The 21,378-nt window shown below is 49.5% G+C and overlaps 1 protein-coding gene across 1 annotated transcript in view; it reads right to left on the reverse strand.

The window, feature by feature from the left end:
• Positions 1–5,763: 5,763 nt before the first annotated feature.
• LOC141026193 (uncharacterized) overlaps positions 5,764–21,378 on the reverse strand; it is a 38,222-nt gene continuing 22,607 nt past the window's right edge. The window contains exons 5-6 of the mRNA XM_073502184.1: positions 6,090–6,195; positions 5,764–6,014 (exon numbers count right to left, since the gene is read on the reverse strand). Coding sequence (XP_073358285.1) covers positions 5,764–6,014; positions 6,090–6,195 — 357 coding nt within the window. The remainder of the gene's footprint in view (positions 6,015–6,089; positions 6,196–21,378) is intronic.

The raw sequence follows: 21,378 nt of genomic DNA on the forward strand, positions 1-21,378 counted from the left end.
TTGCTGCGACGAAGACGAGATCTCAGCATTCTGCAATAGTTGCACGGACGAAGGAATTCTCAACGCCATCAACCGCCGTCGCGTATCACACTTCGCTGACTTGGCAACCATAGTACAAAAGTACTGCGCAATGGAAAGCGCTTGGAAAACTCAGGCAGCTCGCTGGGAACCACCGGCTTCCACTCAACCCCTCGTCCGGGCAAAAAGGACGCACCCTCGCGGGGCGCCCGACCCAATAGTAAAGAAATCTAAGCCCATTGCAGGGCGCGGAACCGTTCTGGAGGGATGGCTCGATAGGCCATGCAAAATACACACAACGCCGGATACCATACCAACCCATAGCCTTAGAGCATGTTGGATACTCCGGCAAGTGGCCAAGAGCGGCGAGGATATCCTCACCAAAAATACCCCAGAGCAACACCCCCCGAAGGATGACGGCCTCAGCGTATTGACAGTCTTCGAGACCTTCGCTTAAAACAACCAGCGCAAAAGGGCCTTCCACGACCTCGCCGAAGTCTGCGAAGTCGCAGCAATAAACCCTTGGAACGACACGGCCATAACTTTCAATGCCAGCGACGAACCAAGATTCCGGACAGTCCGGGCACCAGCCGCCCTAGTCCTCAATCCAATTGTGGACGGTTTTCGGCCCACTAAAGTACTCATGGACGGCGGCAGCGGACTAAACCTCATCTACGAGGATACACTCATCAAAATGGAAATAGACAGGAGCTGCATCGAGCAAAGCAGCATGACCTTCCGAGGAATCATTCCCAGTCGGGAGGCGCAATGTGCGGGAAAAATCACACTTGACGTGGTATTCGGCACGCCGGAGAATTATCGGTCCGAAGAGATAACCTTCCAAGTGGCCCCTGTCAACAGCGGATATCACGCCCTATTGGGGCGAGATGCATTTACACGCTTCCAAGCTATACCTCATTACGGGTACATGAAGCTCAAAATGTCTAGGCCCAACGGTATCATCACTCTTGCCAGTGATCCGGACATAGCACTCCGCGCCAAAAACAAAACCGCATCCCTGGCCCTCGAGGCACTGTCTGAGGCCCTCGCGGTCGAAGAATTAACCGTGCTGCGCTCCACTGTGGACAGGGATGACGTAATCCTGGACAAACGACCCAAATCCACCTCCTTTAAACCAGCAGATGAAATAGTCAAATTTCAAGTCCACCCGACGGACCCCAAGAAGACAGCATCCATCAGGGCATAGCTGGACCCAACAGTCGACGCCGCGCTATGAGAGTTCCTGCGCGAGAACTGGGACATATTCGCCTGGCACCCTTCTGACATGCCAGGAATCCCACGAAGGTTGGCCGAACACAACCTCAACATATTGAAGGGATATAAACCGGTCAAGCAAACACTTCGACACTTTTCTGAACCCAAACGGCAAGCTATGGGGGAGGAGCTAGCCAAGCTACTCGAGGCCGGATTCATCAGAGAAATAAAACACCCGGACTGGCTAGCAAACCTGGTGATGGTACCAAAGAAGGATAAATCCTGGCGCCTATGCGTCGATTTCAAAGACCTCAACAAGGCCTGCCCCAAGGATCCCTTCCCCTCCCTCGCATCGAACAGATTATTGATGCCACTGCAGTACACGACTCGCTGTGCTTCCTCGACGCATACTCCGGATACCATCAAATCAAAATGAAGGAGTCCGACCAAGCCGCAACGGCATTCATTACCCCATATGGGCCATTTTGCTTCAACACTATGCCCTTCGGGCTTAAAAACGCCAGCGCCACCTATCAACGCATGATCCAAACATGCCTGGAAAAATAGATCGGCAAGACAGTTGAAGCATACGTGGACGACGTCGTCATCAAAACAAGGCACGTCGAGTCATTGATAGACGATCTGCGTCTTACATTCGACAACCTCCGCACATATGACATTAAGCTCAACCCGGAAAAATGTGTTTTCGGCGTTCCCGCCGGAAAACTGCTGGGCTTCATCGTCTCCAATAGAGGAATCGAGGCAAATCCAGCCAAAATCTGAGCTTTGTCACAATTGGCTACACCAACAGACCTTAAACAGGTCCAAAAACTAGCCGGATGTGTGGCAGCTTTAAGCCGCTTTATCTCTAGACTAGGAGAAAAAGCATTGCCGCTTTATCGCCTTCTCCGATGCACCTTCCACTTCGAGTGGACGGATGCGGCAACGGCCGGACTTGAAGAGATAAAGGCTCTTTTAGCGAGCAATCCAATCCTGGCCACGCCGAACATCGGCGAACCCAAGTTATTATACATCTCGGCAACACACCAGGTGCTGAGCGCGGTGCTCGTTGTCGAGCGAGAAGAGGACGGACACAAATTCCCACTTCACAAACCGGTATACTACGTATCCACTGTCCTCACACCATGCAAATCCCGGTACCCTCATTACCAAAAGATAGCATACACGGTCTTCATGGCATCCCAGAAGCTACGACACTACTTTCAAGAGTGCTCAATCACGGTGGCTTCCGAAGTACCACCCAATGACATAATAAACAACCGTGATGCCAAGGGCCGGATCGCAAAGTGGGCCATTGAGCTCCTTCCATTCGACATAACCTATAAACCGCGCCGGGCCATCAAATCCCAAGTACTGGCCGACTTCGTCGCTGAATGGACAGAGGCCGAACTCCCTAAAGAGTACGACACATATTCCAACTGGGTCATGCACTTTGATGGTTCCAAAATACTGGCGGGCTTAGGACCGGGCATTGTCTTAACGTCCCCCACTGGAGAAACAGTTCAGTACGTACTCCAAATATTATACACAGACTCCAACAATGCAGCCGAATACGAGGCCTTACTGCATGGTCTTCGGATGGCGGTCTCCATGGGCATACAACGCCTGGAGGTGCGCGGGGATTCAAACCTCGCAATATCCCAAATAAATGGATACTTCGACGCCAAAGATCCGAAGATGGCGGCCTATCATAACGCCGTTCTCAAAATGTCAGCTCGGTTCGAGGGGCTCGAGTTTCATCATGTGGCCTGAGAAAGTAATCAAGCGGCGGATGTCCTCGCCCGCATCGGCGCCAAGCGCGACCCCGTCCCGCCTAACATATTTACGGAAAGGCTCTTCAAGCCATCCGTGGTGTGGCAAGGGGAGAGCGGCAACACTACTCCAGACCCGATTATACCCCCAGATTCCGAACACAATACCGATATCATCGGGGGCTTAGCCACCGAAATAACACCATCGGCCCATCTTATCATGGCAGTCATTGCCCCATGGACCGAACCCTTCTTGGCCTACCTTAATAGGCGAGAGCTCCTCGAGGATCAGAATGAGGCTCGCTGCATTGTCCGACGCTCGAAAGCCTACAAGGTTCATGGCGGAGAGCTCTACAAGAAAAGCGCTACCGGAGTACTTCAAAGATGTATCTCCGAAGAAGAGGGACGGCAGCTCTTGGCTGAAATTCATGCCGGTCTCGGAGGTCACCACGCCGCGGCTCGGGCCCTTGTAAGTAAGGCCTTCCGTACAGGTTTCTATTGGCCGACGGCCCGAGCAGATGCACAGGACCTTGTCCAACGTTGCGGCGGATGCCAGCTTTTCACCAACCAAAGCCATATGCCACCCACCGCTCTACAAACAATCCCCATCACTTGGCCTTTTGCGGTCTGGGGGCTTGATATGGCCGGACCCCTTAAAGGAGGAAGCCATAAGAAAAAAATATCTACTGGTCATGGTAGATAAGTTCACTAAGTGGATAGAGGCCAAACCAGTAAAATGGCCGAATCCGGACCAGTGATAGACTTTATATCCGGTGTCGTACACCGTTACGGTGTCCCACATAGTATCATCACCGATAACGGCTCCAATTTCACAGCCGATGAAGTGAAATCCTGGTGTGCTAAATTGGGCATTAAGCTCGATTACGCCTCGGTCTACCACCCACAAACAAATGGGCAAGTCGAACGAGCGAATGGTCTTATTATGAGCGGCATTAAGCCCAGACTAGTGCGGTCGTTGAAAGAATCAGACAAGCACTGGGTTGAGGAGCTCGACTCCGTACTCTGGGGGCTGCGGACCACGCCCAATCGCACTACCGGATATACACCTTTCTTCATGGTGTACGGCGCAGAGGCTGTGTTGCCCTGCGACATTATTCATGACTCACCTAGAGTGCGCATGTACTAAGAGAGAGAGAGGCCGAACTTGATCGGCAGGACAGCTTAGATGCCCTGGAGGAGGAGCAAGACGTCGCAAAAGCCCGTTCCGCATTGTATCAACAACAGGCTCGTAGATATCAAAGTAGAGAAGTGCGGGCCAAGACTTATAACGTTGGCGAACTTGTTCTACGCTTACCAGAGAAGAAAAAGGACAAACTCAAGCCCAAGTGGGAGGGTCCCTTCATCATAGACAAAGTTCTCACTGGAGGAGCGTACCGCCTGCGTGATGCATCGGACAACCGCTTAGAGCCGAACCCGTGGAACGCCGCCAGACTCCGAAGATTCTACGCCTAGTGCCGGACTCTTTGTTCGTCTTCTCCCTTTGTTTCCATTTTTTTCTTTCCTCTCTTTAACTTTTCTCCTAGCTTTAAGCTATCGTACGGCTACACCGCACACCTATGATGCGCATATCCTTAAAATGTACACGCTCATAATACCTGGGGGCTTTTTTTTACAGAAGCTTATTATAATTTTACGAGCATCAAGCTCAACACATATGTGTCCTCTTCCGCATATGTACCTTTTCTTCGCCATTATATGCATCGTTATAACTTAAGTTTTGGCCAAGCTGGGTTGCCTGGCTCCTGTGCTTATGCCCTACGTTCCCGTTTGTTCAGCTAGGGCATAAAGGGAGCACCTCTGCGATTGTTACTGCCGGGTCATCCGGACGTGTACCTCAGACTAGGTGAAGCCGAAAGCTAGCATTCTTAAGGGAATATTCGGTCGGCGGACTAAAGATGTGTTACACTCATTACACTATGAACCCCAGGACGTCACGTACACTGCGATTTTTTCAATCACAGTTCGGCCATGCACACTTAACGCGTGTTCACCCAGGGAAAGGAACCCTTAACGGAACTATTCTCTCTGGAAGATGTTTCTTACAATTACAATGTAATATAACATAGCTAGCCGGATACAATTTGTCTGTTTAAGCAACTATGACCCCTACGCCTGGTTTCCACGCATACCCCGGTCTATATTGCCGCTTTGGTATTCGGAAACACTCCGCACCTTCGGGTCCAGAGGTCGAAGCAAAAAGGTCTGCCATGACAATCGTTTTACAATCCGGCTAGGGAAAATTATGTCAATGGAAGTACATTGTCACTTAGACTCAAAAACTACTTCCTCTATGTCGTCTAACAGGCTGTCTAGCTTACAATCCTGTTGGGAATATTTGGCGGTTACCCTTACTTGGTCATATACCAAACTAACTGAAATTTATTTTCCATCTGACCCTTTAGGCCCGACCCGGGCCATATGATTCGGATCAAGCTTGGTGTACCGTGTATTCACCATGGCCCAGGCCTCTCGCGCACCTTCTCGGCAGGCTGATATCTTCCATAATCGAATACGCCGCCGTGCTCCTTTGAATAGCTCCACGAGCTCCGCCATACTTCCTGGAGGGGAGGCGGATGGCCATAAAGCCTTGGCAACACTTCGCATTGCTTGCCGAACTCGCTCGTGCATTTGGGACAGCTCTTGTAGCAGGTCGCTTTGAGATCCGGACATTTCCTCTTCGGGACGGCCAGTCAGCATACCTGCAGACATAAATCTGTCAGTTCCTGTCCTCACCGAATTATAGGGAGGCAAGTTTGAATAACATACTGAATATGCTGCCTCGTAGTCTCTTATTCTCCTTCACGGAGTCGGCCAGCTGGACTCGCACATCTTTTAGTTCTTCGCCCAACAGGGTGTTGGAATCCCGCAGCTTATTTTTCTCGTCCCTGACCCGTGTCAGCACACGATCGCCCGCGGCCATTTGCCTCTTGGCCTCTTGTTCACCCGCTTGCGTGACTTTCAGGGCCTCATTCAGTTGATCCAACGATCCTGCCATGGGGAATGCAAAAAGCATTAATATTCTTGGTATATAACTATATTTTCCTCGGTGGAGGGAAACATTACCAGGCGGTGCCTCCTTGGATTTCTCCAGTTCGGCAGTTGCCACAGCTAGCTGGGTCCGGCACTTTTCCAGCTCTTGAGACAGCAGGCTATTCTTCTCCGTGAGCACCTGGTTATACAATGATCCTTAAATCGGTTGTATCAAGTGCTTCAAGTCTCGGGGGCTACTGGTATATAATTATCAGAATTGTACAAATGTATACTTACCCGCATATCTTTCAAATGCTGTTATGTGGCTCTGGTAAGCCCGTCTCGAGCAGCTCGGATGTATGCATCAGCCGAGCTGAAGGTGTTGAATGCCTCCTTTGTAAAGCCGGGGTCGCGAAGAGCAGCCCGCTGGCGTCGATGATTCATGGCGCTTTCCACTTCAGAGTTAGTGACGGATACATCATCTGACTCCTCTGCCGAAGGACAGTCCGGCGTCACTCCCGTATCAGCCCTCACCTCTAAAGCAGGGTCGGGAACCTGACTTGTGGAAGCGCGGCCGGTAAGATCCCCGGACATAGTCCGGCGAACCCTTTTCCTGATAAAACGCAGCGGATAATGTCACAGTTTGATGTGACTGCCAGGAGGCATGATCAAAAACCATACCTCTTTGTTGAAGGCTCTGTCGTGTTATTGTTTGCCTTCCTCTTTGAAGATTTGCTCGGCGCGGGTGCCGCTCTCCTAGGAGATGCCTCTGGTGCACGTTGAGGCGTCGGGCGCCTCCCCTTTGGAGCACGAAATAGTGCGGTGGGTGAGGCGTATTGAGGAAGCTCTTTCGGAGAAGGTGTCTCTTGATTACTTACATGCGAGGCAGGAAGGAGGCCCGGATAGTCGGCGATGATGGCCACTTTTGTGCCGTCATAGCTTGTCTGGTAGAATACTCCATCCTCATGCTCTACAAATATGTCCGGATCCTCTTCGAATCCGGGGTCAAGGTCCCGGTTGTGATCCTCTGGCTGTGGAGCGGGGCTATAAATCCCCTTGGTAATCTTCCGCCATTCCTGTTACAAATGGATGGGTTAATGACCATTAAAAGCGAATCAGGGAGAAATGGTGGAATTAGAACTCACCCAACTAGGAGGATTGTACATGGAAAAGCCATCTCGACGTTTTATACGAGTAAATTCCTCTTTCTCTCCTTTGTACAGCTCGGCCAATATTTTGGCCAAAGCGGCGGGGGTGTCCGGACCCTTCCGGCCGCAGCAGGAGGCGTCATCTTCCCCATTATAGTGCCACATGGGAAGCCCTCTGTATTGGAGTGGTTGAACCCCCCCGCACTATGGAAGTCGCCATTACCTCGACTATTGATAGTCCGGACTGGGCGAGCGTCTTTATCTTGCCCATCAATTGACGGACTTCCGCGCTATCTTCCTCCTCGTGGCTCCGAGGGTGCCAGCTGTGGCGTTTCTTCAACGGAGCGCTTGAAAATTCAGGAAGACCCATTTGGACTGGGTCAGGAAGGGCGACGTCCTCAATATAAAACCACTCGGAAGGCCACTCTTCGGACGCCTTCTTCGGCGTGCCGGACAGGTATCCGGCCCCGGCGATGCGCCATACCTCGGCTCCACCCACTTCGAATATTGATCCCTCTTGGTTACGAGGGACGAGACATAATAATTTCCTCCATAATTCAAAATGGGCCTCGCAGCCTAGGAATAGCTCACAAAGAGCAACATAACCCGCGATGTGCAGGATGGAGGCAGGAGTGAAATTGTGCAGTTGGAGGCCATAATACTCCAGAAGTCCTCGGAGGAACGGGTGGATTGGAAATCCGACGCCTCTTAGCAAGTAGGGGACAAAGCATACTCGTTCCCCCTGGATGGATTGGGGAAATTCTCAGCCTGAGCCCCGCCGTTGAAGGAAGTCAATCCTGCTCGAACGGGGACTAGATCCGTGGGGGGAAGAAATCCCTGTGTTTGCAGCTTCACCAGCTGACCGTGGGATACGAAACATCTCTCCCAATCGCCTTTTTTGGAGCCGTGGGGACGGGAGGAAGAACTGGGAGCGCTAGCCATGTTGGAGTGGTTCCTCCCAGCGAGCTCTGAGGATTGTCCGCGTGGTGTGGGACGGATCTGAAGATCCAATCTCTTTAAATAGGCGCTTCCCTAACATGGTCGGGGTGTTATGTGCAAAAAATACCCTGTCCTCTCGTATTCACTCGACACGTGGGAGCTGAAGCCATGGATGCACAGAAGCCGATGGGTACGACATTAAATGGAAGGCCGAATACAGCTCTTTGAAGTCATCGTAGGAGGAACCCGCCTTGCAATGCCGAAGACAATCTGCGTGCCGGACACATCGTCATTGAAAGCCTGGTTCGGGGGCTACTGAGGGAGTCCTGGACTAAGGGGTCCTCGGGCGTCCGGCCTGTTGGACATGGGCGGACTGATGGGCTGTGAAGATACAACACCGAAGACTCTCACCCGTGTCCGGATGGGACTCTCCTTGGCATTCGGATATGAAGATTCCTTTTCTCTGTAACCGACTTTGTACAACCCTAGTCCCCTCCGGTGTCTATATAAACCGGAGGGTTTAGTCCATAGGGACAATCATAATCATACAGGCTAGGCTTCTAGGGTTTAGCCATTACGATCTCGTGGTAGATCAACTCTTGTAATACTCATATTCATCAAGATCAATCAAGCAGGAAATAGGGTATTACCTCCATAGAGAGGGCCCGAACCTGGGTAAACATCGTGTCCCCTGTCTCCTGTTACCATCGACCTTAGACTCACAATTCGGGACCCCCTACCCGAGATCCGCCGGTTTTGACACCGACAATCCCTGAAGAAGGTTAAAACAGCAAACTTGATGAAACACCGTTGTGGTTTTGTGCGTAGGTAAGAACGGTTCTTGCTAGAAGCCCGTAGCAGCCACGTAAAACCTGCAACAACAAAGTAGAGGACGTCTAACTTGTTTTGGTAGGGCATGTTGTGTTGTGATATGGTCAAGACATGATGTGATATACGTTATTGTATGAGATGATCATGTTTTGTAAAAGTTATCGGCAACCGGCAGGAGCCTTATGGTTGTCTCTTTATTGTATGAAATGCTAACGCCATGTAATTGCTTTACTTTATCACCATGCGTTAGCGATAGTTGTAGAAGCAATAGTTGGCGAGACGACCACGACACTATGATGGAGATCAAGTGTCGAGCCGGTGACGATGGAGATCATGGCGATGCTTTGGAGATGGAGATCAAAAGCACAAGATAATGATGGCCATGTCATGTCACATATTTTGATTGCATGTGATGTTTATCTTTTATGCATCTTATTTTGCTTAGTACGGCGGTAGCATTAAGATGATCCCTTAACAAAAATTTCAAGGTATAAGTGTTCTCCCTGAGTATGCACCGTTGCGACAGTTCGTCGTGTTGAGACACCACGTGATGATCGGGTGCGATAGACTCTACGTTCACATACAATGGGTGCAAGACAGTTTTGCACATGCGGATACTCAGGTTAAACTTAATGAGCCTGGCATGTACAGACATGGCCTCGGAACACTGGAGAGAGAAAGGTCGAACGTGAACCATATAGTAGATATGATCAACATAGAGATGTTCACCATTGATGACTACTCCATCTCACGTGATGATCGGACAAGGTTTAGTTGATTTGGATCACGTATCATTTAGATGACTTGAGGGATGTCTATCTAAGTGGGAGTTCTTAAGTAATTTGATTAATTGAACTTAATTTATCATGAACTTAGTCCTGATAGTTTTTGCATATCTATGTTGTAGATCAATGGCCCGTGCCACCGTTCCCTTGAATTTTAATGCGTTCCTAGAGAAAGCTAAGTTGAAAGGTGATGGTAGCAACTACACGGACTGGGTCCATAACTTGAGGATTATCCTCATTGCTGCACAGAAGAATTATGTCCTTGATGCACCGCTAGGTGTGCCACCCCCTCCAACAACTGCGGACATTGTGAATGCCTGCCAGTCGCGTGTTGATGACTACTCGATAGTTCAGTGTGCCATGCTTTACGGCTTAGAATCGGGACTTCAAAGAAGTTTTGAATGTCATGGACCATATGAGATGTTCCAGGAGTTGAAGTTAATATTTCAAGCAAATACCCGAGTTGAGAGATATGAAGTCTCCAACAAGTTCTATAGTAGCAAGATGGAGGAGAACAGTTCTGTCAGTGAACACATACTCAGAATGTCTGTATATCATGATCACTTGACTCAGCTGGGAGTTAATATTCCAGATGATAGTGTTATTAACCGAATTCTTCAATCACTGCCACCAAGCTATAAAGGCTTCGCGATGAACTATAATATGCATGGGATGGATAAGACAATTTCCGAGCTCTTCCCAATGCTCAAAGCTGCGGAGGTAGAAATCAAGAAGGAGCATCAAGTGTAGATGGTTAACAAGACCACTAGTTTCAAGAAAAAGGGCAAGGGAAAGAAGGGGAACTTCAAGAAGAATGGCAAGCAAGTTGCCACTCCTGGGAAGAAGCCCAAATCTGGACCCAAGCCTGAGACTGAGTGCTTCTACTGCAAAGGGAATGGTCATTGTAAGCGGAACTATCCCAAGTATTTGGCAGATAAGAAAGATGGCAAAGTGAACAAAGGTATATTTGATATACATGTTATTGATGTGTACCTTACTAATGCTTGTAGTAGCGCCTGGGTATTCGATACTGGTTCAGTTGCTCATTTTCTAACTCGAAACAGGGGCTACAGATTAAATGAAGATTGGCTAAGGACGAGGTGATGATGCGCGTCGGGAATGGTTCCAAGGTCGATGTGATCGCTATCGGCACGCTACCTCTACAATTACCTTCGAGATTAGTTTTAGACCTGAATAATTGTTATTTGGTCCCAGCGTTGAGCATGAACATTATATCTGGATCTTGTTTAATGCGAGACGGTTATTCATTTAAATCAGAGAATAATTGTTGTTTTATTTATATGAGTAATATCTTTTATGGTCATGCACCCTTGAAGAGTGGTCTATTTTTGTTGAATCTTGATTGTGGTGATACACACATTCATAATATTGACGCCAAAAGATGCAAAGTTGACAATAATAGTGCAACATATTTGTGGCACTGCCGTTTAGGTCATATTGGTGTAAAACGCATGAAGAAACTGCATGCAGATGGACTTTTGTAATCACTTGATTATGAATCATTTGATACTTGCGAACCATGCCTCAAGGGCAAGATGACTAAAACTCCGTTCTCTGGAAGAATGGAGCGAGCTAGTGACTTATTGGAAATAATACATACCAATGTATGCGGTCCGATGAGTGTTGAAGCTCGCGGCGGGTATCATTATTTTTTGACCTTCACAGACGATTTGAGCAGATATGGGTATATCTACTTGATGAAACACAAGTCTGAAACATTTGAAAAGTTCAAAGAATTTCAGTGTGAAGTGGAGAATCATCGTAACAAGAAAATAAAGTTTCTACGATCTGATCACGGAGGCGAATATTTGAGTTATGAGTTTGGCCTTCATTTAAAACAATGTGAAATAGTTTCACAACTCACGCCACCTGGAACACCACAATGTAATGGTGTGTCCGAACGTCGTAACCGTACTTTATTAGATATGGTGCGATCTATGATGTCTCTTACCGATTTACCACTATCGTTTTGGGGTTATGCATTAGAGACAGCTGCATTCACGTTAAATAGGGCACTGTCTAAATCCGTCGAGACAACACCGTATGAACTATGGTTTGGCAAGAAACCTAAGCTGTCGTTTCTTAAAGTTTGGGGTTGTGACACTTATGTCAAAAGGCTTCAGCCTGTTAAGCTTGAACCCCAATCGGAGAAGTGCGTCTTCATAGGATACCCTAAGGAAACAATTGGGTACGCCTTCTACCACAGATACGAAGGCAAGATTTTTATTGCCAAGAATGGAACCTTTCTAGAGAAGGAGTATCTCTCGAAAGAAGTGAGTGGGAGGAAAGGAGAACTTGATGAGGTAATTGTACCTTCTCTCGAATTGGAAAGTAGCTCATCAGATAAATCCGTTCCTGTGATGCCTACACCAACTAGAGAGGAAGTAAATGATAATGATCATGAAACTTCAGATCAAGTTGCTACTGAACCTTGTAGGTCAACCAGAGCACGATCTGCACCAGAGTGGTACGGTAATCCTGTTCTGGAAGCCATGTTACTAGACCATGACGAACCTACGAACTATGAAGAAGCTATGATGAGCCCAGATTTTGATAAATGGCTTGAGGCCATGAAATTGAGATAGGATCCATGTATGAGAACAAAGTGTGGACTTTGGTGGACTTGCCCGATGATCGGCGAGCCATAGAGAACAAATGGATCTTCAAGAAGAAGACTGACGCTGATGGTAATGTTACTGTCTACAAAGCTCGACTTTTTGCGAAAGGTTTTCGACAAGTTCAAGGAGTTGACTACGATGATACTTTCTCACCCGTAGCGATGCTTAAGTCTGTCCGAATCATGTTAGCAATTGCCGCATTTTATGATTATGTAATCTGTCAAATAGACGTCAAAACTACATTCCTTAATGGATTTCTTAAAGAAGAATTGTATATGATACAACCAGAAGGTTTTGTCGATCCTAAAGGTGCTAGCAAAGTGTGCAAGCTCCAGTGATCCATCTATGGACTGGTGCAAGCATCTCGGAGTTGGAATATATGCTTTGATGAGGTAATCAAAGCATATGGTTTTATACAAACTTTTGGAGAAGCGTGTATTTACAAGAAAGTGAGTGGGAGCTCTGTAGCATTTCTAATATTATATGTGGATGACATATTGTTGATTGGAAATGATATAGAATTTCTGGATAGCATAAAAGGATACTTTAATAGAAGTTTTTCAATGAAAGACCTCGGCGAAGCTGCTTATATATTGGGCATGAAGATCTACAAAGATAGATCAAGCCGCTTAATAGGACTTTCACAAAGCACATACCTTGATAAATTTTTGAAGAAGTTCAAAATGGATCAGTCAAAGAAAGGGTTCTTGCCTGTGTTACAAGGTGTTAAGTTGAGTCAGACTCAATGCCCGACCACTTCAGAAGATAGAGAGAAAATGAAAGTCATTCCCTATGCCTCAGCCATAGGTTCTATCATGTATGCTATGTTGTGTACCAGACCTGATGTGTGCCTTGCTATAAGTTTAGCAGGGAGGTACCAAAGTAATCCAGGAGTGGATCACTGGACAGCGGTCAAGAACATCCTAAAGTACCTGAAAAGGACTAAGGATATGTTTCTCGTTTATGGAGGTGACAAAGACCTCGTCGTAAATGGTTACGTCGATGCTAGATTTGACATTTATCTGGATGACTCTAAGTCACAAACCAGATATGTATTTATTTTGAATGGTGGAGCTGTCAGTTGGTGCAGTTCCAAGCAGAGCGTCGTGGCGGGATCTACGTGTGAAGTGGAGTACATAGCTGCTTCGGAAGCAGCAAGTGAAGGAGTCTGGATGAAGGAGTTCATATCCGATCTAGGTGTAATACCTAGTGCATCGGGTCCAATGAAAATCGTTTGTGACAATACTGGAGCAATTGCCTTAGCAAAGAAATTCAGATTTCACAAAAGAACCAAACACATCAAGAGACGCTTCAACTCCATCTGTGATCTAGTCAAGGGGGAGACATAGAGATTTGCAAAATACATACGGATCTGAATGTGGTAGACCCGTTGACTAAGCCTCTTCCACGAGCAAAACATGATCATCACCAAGACTCCATGGGTGTTAGAATCATTACAATGTAATCTAGATTATTGACTCTAGTGCAAGTGGAAGACTGAAGGAAATATGCCCTAGAGGCAATAATAAAGTTGTTATTTTATATTTCCTTATATCATGATAAATGTTTATTATTCAGGCTAGAATTGTATTAACTGGAAACTTGATACATGTGTGGATACATAGACAAAACACCGTGTCCCTAGTAAGCCTCAACTAGACTAGCTCGTTAATCAAAGATGGTTAAGTTTCCTAACCATAGACATGTGTTGTCATTTGATAAATGGGAGCACATCATTAGGAGAATGATGTGATGGACATGATCCATCCGTTAGCTTAGCATATTGATCGTTCAGTTTTATTGCTATTGCTTTCTTCATGTCAAATACATATTCCTTCGACTATGAGATTATGCAACTCCCGGACACCGGAGGAATACCTTATGTGCTATCAAACATCACAACGTAACTGGGTGATTATAAAGATGCTCTACAGGTATCTCTGAAGGTGTTTGTTGGGTTGGCATAGATCGAGATTAGGATTTGTCACTTCGAGTATCGGAGAGGTATCTCTGGGCCCTCTCAGTAATACATATCATAAGAAGCCTTGCAAGCAAAGTGACTAATGAGTTAGTTGCGGGATGATGTTTTATGGAACGAGTAAAGAGACTTACCGGTAGCAAGATTGAACTAGGTATGAAGATACCGACGATTAATCTTCGGCAAGTAAACATACCGGTGACAAAGGGAATAACGTATGTTGTCATAACGGTTCGACCGATAAAGATCTTCATAGAATATGTCGGAACCAATATGAGCATCCAGGTTCCGCTATTGGTTACTGACCGAAGAGGTGTCTCGGTCATGTCTACATAGTTCTCGAACCCGTAGGGTCCGCACGCTTAACGTTCGATGACGATTTAGTATTATATGAGTTATGTGATTTGGTGACCGAATATTGTCCGGAGTCCTGGATGAGATCACGGACATGACGAGGAGTCTCGAAATGGTCGAGAGGTAAAGATTGATATATAGGATGATAGTATTCGGACACCGAAAGTGTTCTGGGTAGTATCGGGTATTTATCGGAGTACAAGGGGGTTAGCGGACCCCCCCCCCGGGGGGGAATAATGGGCCTTATGGGCCATAAGAGGGGAGCGCGCCACCCCTTGTGGGCTAGTGTGCTCCCCCTTTAGGCAGGAGGCCGAATTGGAGAAGGAAGAGGGGGTTCGCCCCCCCCTTTCCTTCCTCCCTTCCCTCTTCCCTTTTCCCCTCCGGTGAAATAAGGAGGGGGCGAATTGGGATAGGACCCCAAGTAGGATTCCTCCTACTTGGGGTGCCCCATGGCTGCTCCCCTCCCCTCCCACCTATATATACGTGGGAGGGGGCGCCTAGAAGACACACCAACAATTGTTAGCTGTGTGCGGCGCCCCCCTTCACAGTTTATGCCTCCGGTCATATCTTCGTAGTGCTTACGCGAAGTCCTGTGCGGATCACGTCACCATCACCGTCGCCACGCCGTCGTGCTAACGGAACTCATCTTCTTCTTCGACACCTTTGCTGGATCAAGAGGACGAGGGACGTCATCGAGCTGAACGTGTGAAGAACTCGGAGGTGTCGTACGTTCAGTGCTTGATCGGTCGGATCTAGAAGAAGTTCGGCTACGTCCACTACAAAAAAAGACATATCCATGACATTTTGGGCCGAACGAATTTTTTCTGTCATACATATGACACTTATATGACGATAATTGTGACAAAACCCGGTATCATCATAGATGTGGTGGGCTCCTACTTCTATGACAAAAAATCATGACAGAAAATGGGCTTTTCGTCCTGGGCGGGCCGGAGACGCAGCTGCATGACATTCTTTGGGCCGTCCATGACGGAAAAAACCATGGTAGAAGCGAGGGGGAGGAAAATTTCGGGGAGTTCCCGGTTACGGTGGGAGGTCGGGGGCCGAGCGATGCGCGTTTCTCTCGTACACGTACGCGCGTGTGTGCGAGGCGTTGGCTCTAACTGAACCCGAGCGAGGCGTTGGGCTCTAACTGAACCTGAGCGATTGCACTGCAGGCTACGCGTTACTGAACCCGAGCGATCGATCGATGGCTGTTAACTAAACCCGATCGAGCGATTCCTTCGCTACTGCTGCTAACTGAAGCCGATCGATTGGATGAACAGTGAGCGTTGCCGGGGGGGTGGATGAACAGTGAGCAGTGGCGTTGCCTCTGGATGAACAGGACCCCGTGGTGTGGTGGAGGGCTGGATGAACAGTAGACGGTGGAGGGGTGCCCGTGGAGGGGTGGTTGAACAGGACCCCGTGGTGTGGAGGGCTGGATGAACAGTAGACGGTGGAGGGGTGCCCGTGGAGGGGTGGTTGAACAGTAGCCGGTGGAGTAGCGTGCGGTGGAGGCTGGATGAACAGGAGCCCGTGGAGGCTGGAGGAGGTCGACGGTAGCCCGTGGAGGCTGGAGGAGGTCGACGGTGGAGATGAACAGTATCCCGTGGAATCCCGTTTTGCGGTACGCCACACCCCTCCCGATGAACAGGACCCCCGTTTCGACCGTAGGAGGTCCATTTCGTCCGTTTTGCGGTACGCCACACCCCTCCCGATCAACAGGACCCCCGTTTCGACCGTAGGAGGTCCGTTTCGTCCGTTTTGTGGTACGCCACACCCCTCCCAATCAACAGGACCCCCGTTTCGACCGTAGGAGGTCCGTTTCGTCCGTTTTGCGGTACGCCACACCCCTCCCGGTCAACAGGACCCCCGTTTCGACTGTAGGAGGTCCGTTTCCTCCGTTTTGCGGTACGCCACACCCCTCCCGATCAACAGGACCCCGTTCCGAACGTAGGAGGTCCGTTTCCTCCGTTCTGCGGTACGCCAGGCCTCGTTTCCATCGCCTGTTCCGTCCAAGCCCTCCCGATGAACACGGCCACGCATTCCGTTCCGACCCAGCCGGTTGGCTCCCACGCGTTCCGTTGCCTCCCGATGAACACGACGCACTCCGTTGCCTCCCCATGAACACGACGCATTCCGTTGCCTCCCCATGAACTCGACGCATTCCGTTGCCTCCCCATGAACACGACGCATTCCGTTGCCTCCCCATGAACACGACGACGACGCTGTTTCTCCGTTCCGACCCAGCCATGTACACGAGCCCTGGCCGTACGTATGCGCGAGTAGGCGTTCGAAACCCTGCCCGTATGTACACATACGTGGCCGTATTTTCTTTCTTGCACCCTGGCCGTTGTACGTACGTGTACATGCTACGTGCGCGCCTCTACTACGACACGTGCGCGCCTCTACATTGACCAGTATGTACGTACACGTTCGCGACCAGAATGACAACGCTATGTACGCTTCGACCAGGTGGGTCCCGACTGTCAGGCACTTCCTTGCCTGCGAAGATGTAGCTGGTGGGTCCCAGCAGTCAGGGGGCGAATCGTTTTGTTTTTTTTGCCTGGACGCACTTCCTTGCGTGCGAAGGTGTAGCTGCTAGGTCCCAGCAGTCAGGGGGGCGAATCATTTTTTTTGCCCGGACGCACTTCCTTGCGTGCGAAGGTGTAGCTGGTGGGTCCCAACAGTCGGGGGGCGGATCGTTTTTTTCGGACGCGCTTCCTTGTGTGCGAAGATGTAGCTGGTGGGTCCCAGCAGTCCGGGGGGCGAATCATTTTTTTCCTGGACGCACTTCCTTGCGTGCGAAGATGTAGCTCGTGGGTCCCAGCAGTCAGGGGGCGAATCATTTTTTTCGCGAAATACGGTGGCCCGTCCGGTGGGTCCCCGCTGTCAGGTGGAGGAATAATTATTTTGCGCATAATAAGGAGGCACTTCCTTGCGGCTGCCGTGGACCCAACTGTCAGCCTCTCCACATACAGTCCACATCCGATGGAAGTCGTTCCTTGACCATGTTGACCACGCCGCGCCGAGAGCACCAGGGCGGTGGACGACAAGGCCTAGGAAGGGGACGATGCGGAGCCGGGGAAGACGCGGCAGTGGATGCACACGCGGAGAGGAGTACGAGGGTTCACTGGTTCGGCTGCGCTGCCGTCGCCGCAGAATAACAGGGGGTGTGGGTGAGTGGAGGGATGACCTGGCCAGCGGTGGGAGTAGTAGGGGGCGGTGAGGCCTCCGCGGCAGCACAACCGGCCACGGGAGGCAGGAGCAGGCGGCACGACCGGCGCTGCTTTGGGCGGCTGGAGCAAGAAGACCAGAGGTTGAAGAAGCACGACGGCTGTTGGATGGACATCGTACGGTCACTGCAGCTAGAATCGTTTATATTGACTAAGTTGACAAAGCCCTTGGTACGTCAACTTAGTAGGCCCACAGGTCAGCTTCCGAAACGGTGCGCCCCAGATGTCAGGGGGAGGAATCATTTTTTGGGCTAGTGAAGCTAGAATATCCGAGATTGAAGAAGAAGCACAGCATCCGTTGGATGGACATCCAATGGCCACTGCTGCTAGAACCGTGTGTTGACTATAAGTTGAGAAAGCCTTGCATACGCGTCAACTCTGTTTTTTTAGGGGACGCGTCAACTTAGTAAGGCCAGAAGTGTGTGGCAGAGAACTTATAGCCCATTTGAGATTTGTAAGAATGTGTAGCCCATTTTTGAATTCTAATGGAATTTACTATAGCCCATTTACAGTTTGTTAAAAGTACAGCCCATTTCAACCAACCGTTCAAAACAGAATCCAATAAAATTTCCCACATTTTGATGGGATCCGAAATATTTTTATCCTGAAATTTCTAGTCAGATTAAATACAATTTCAATATAAATTTATATTACGTAAAAATCCAACGAAACATTGCACTCGCAACAATTAATGAAATTAAAATTTTCAATATCCAAAAATAATATTTTATAAAGTAATCACGTGTTTGGTGCATTTTTTATAGTTACTGCCTAGTTTTTATAATTACACCCCATTTATTATTTCTTAAAGCCTATTTTCTTGTTAAGCCTAATGCATCCCTCCTAGGAACGATTTGCAGCCCAGCGGGGTGGAGAATAACAACTTGACCTTTCCTGGGTATTCCTAAAACAGTATAGCTGGGCTAGCCATTTTCAGCTTGAAAAAAATTAATATCTGGGCTGGATATCTCGCCTGGGCTAGACGGGCCACAGCCCGCCCAGTTAATACCTGCAGCGATGTTTTCGTTGTTGTTCAGAGGAGAAAAATTAATATCTGGGCTAAACATCGAAAAACTCTGCAGTGCTCACACCTCAAAAACACAAATACTGCTCGAGTTGCTTGGTCCCAGCTGTCGGCCGCTTCTTGTGCAATTTTCTCGTTTATTGACTACTACATAGGTTGACAATGGTGTGGGACCGTGATGTCAGGAAACCAGGAGGAAGCAAAATAAATTATAGTTATATATATATATATAATAAGGAGGCACTTGCGTACGTGAGGCTATGGACCTGGTGGGTCCCCATTGTCATCCTCTCCAAGTAAAGTCATCTCCTCGCCCGAGCGCGCTTTCCGCCCGAAACAGTCAACGCTGCCCGCCCCGCTTCCCGGTGCAGGCGATTGCTCCGCCTTCAAACGACACAAGTGTCATCCGTCCGTCCATCTGCCGCCCACATTAATGATACGCGGTTGCCGAGGCGGCTACTCCGGCGCCACACGTCCGTCCCTCCGCCCGCCCACCATTGCTATATAAACTGCTGCGTCGGCCATAGCCGCAGTCATCCGCATCCGTTCCCTTTCTCCTGTCCACACCACTACTGCCCACCATGGCTTCCTCGCGCTCCAGCGCTCTTTGGGACGGGCGGACGATGGACCACAAGGAGATGGCAGCCATTGCTGCCGACCGGCTGGCCGGCAGGCAGCCGGAGGACGACAACGTCCCAATGGAGAACATGGTAGTCGACGATCCGGCGCCAATCCCCTCCTCCGCGCCATCCTTGCCGGTGCATTGCACCATGACCATCGGCGAGGCCCGTGCCCAATATATGGACAGGGTGAGGCAGATGCGTGAGGAGCAGTTTCGGGAGGCGCAGGCCGACGCCGCCTACAACCACCATCTCCTCCAGGAGCACCTGCAGGCGGAGGAGCAGATCGCCGCGGAGCGGGCGGAGCAGGAGGCGCTGCTCGACTCATACCGCTTCGCCCGCAAGGGCCGCCTCGAGCGCTGGCGGTACCGCATGCGGGTGGCGAAGGCTGCGTCCGCCTACAAAGAGGCTAGCAAAGAGGGCGATGAAGCGGGCGAGGCGCTGTTTGGCGAGACCGAGGACGAGGCAGAGGACAATGCCGGCTCCGACGAGTCCCCGCTCCACTGGCGTCGACGAGGCCCTGCTCCGCCGAGGCCCCGCGGCGCCAACAACGAGGCAGAGGACACCGCTGGCTCCGCCGAGGCCCCGCCCCGCCAACAACGAGGCAGAGGACATCGCCGACTCAGCCGAGGCCCCACCCTGCCGGCAACGTGGGGGGGGGGGGGATTTTCACCGCTCCGCTGAGGCGCCGCCTGCCGGCAACGAGACAGAGGACATCGCCGGCTCCGCCGAGGCCCCGCCCCGCTGCCAACGAGGCCGCGCCACACAGAAAACGAGGAAGAGTAGAACACGGTAGGTCGCCGCCGCTCGGGTCCAAGTAAGGCCACCCCTGCTACCCTCCGGTTGAAGCCAAGCTAGGCGGGTTGACCATTGACAGCCGGTTAGCTTCTTGGCGGCGACGTGGAGTCGGAGAGCTGCGCTGGAGAAGAACGCTGCTTCCACTTAACTGCTGGTGCAGTTGGCTGACTGACACGTGGGCCCAACATGCCACATGTCAGTTACGCAACTGCACCTGCAGTTAAGTCACTGAAGCTTCTGTTCGGCTCAGCGGGACACAGGTGGGTAGCTTCGGTTAATTAATTATACCTCCGGCGCACCCCTTTTTAGTTGAAGAATGTATGAAATGTAATGAAATCCGGCATGTTTATATGAAATCCGACCGTGTATGAATGAATTTATTTTGATTAGTTCATATCCTGTATCACTGGCATTGGATGAACATGCAAAACAATATGTACTAGCATTATTCCCAGGGTGATCATCTCGTTTGCAGCAGTTTCACATGTACTCCCTCCGGTCCTTTCTAGTCGTGCATACAAGTTTTGTCTGGAGTCAAAGTATCTCTACTTTGACCAATCTTATACAAAAAAGTATGCACTTTCACAATGTGCGAAGTAAAAAGGAACAGAAGGAGTACAAAGAGTTTGAGCAGCTTTTTAGTGTTTTTGTACATTGCAATCAAACACACAGGCCTGGCAATTCATAGAGAACATTCACAACAATCGATGATTATGCATCTCAGCGACTCACATGTCAGAGGCAATATTTACTTCACAACTAAACAATAAATAAAAAATTGATCGACGCTGCTGACAGCAAAGGGCGTCCCATTCGAAAATATCAAACGCATGTCTTGCTAAAATCAATGAGCAAAATTTGACAAGGTTGTCCCATTCCAAAATATCAAATGCCTACGATTGTGGAATGGGCAAGGTTTGCCATCAGTTCGGACATTGACATGGCACCTCGTGCTAAATAAACCAGCTGTTCTTTTTCTGCAGTTCCACCAAAATCAACCAAATTCACGCGTAGCTTGTATGATTTCGCC

Source organism: Aegilops tauschii, chromosome 6 (assembly GCF_002575655.3).
Source record: "Aegilops tauschii subsp. strangulata cultivar AL8/78 chromosome 6, Aet v6.0, whole genome shotgun sequence".
In the NCBI taxonomy this organism is placed as follows: Eukaryota; Viridiplantae; Streptophyta; class Magnoliopsida; order Poales; family Poaceae; genus Aegilops; species Aegilops tauschii.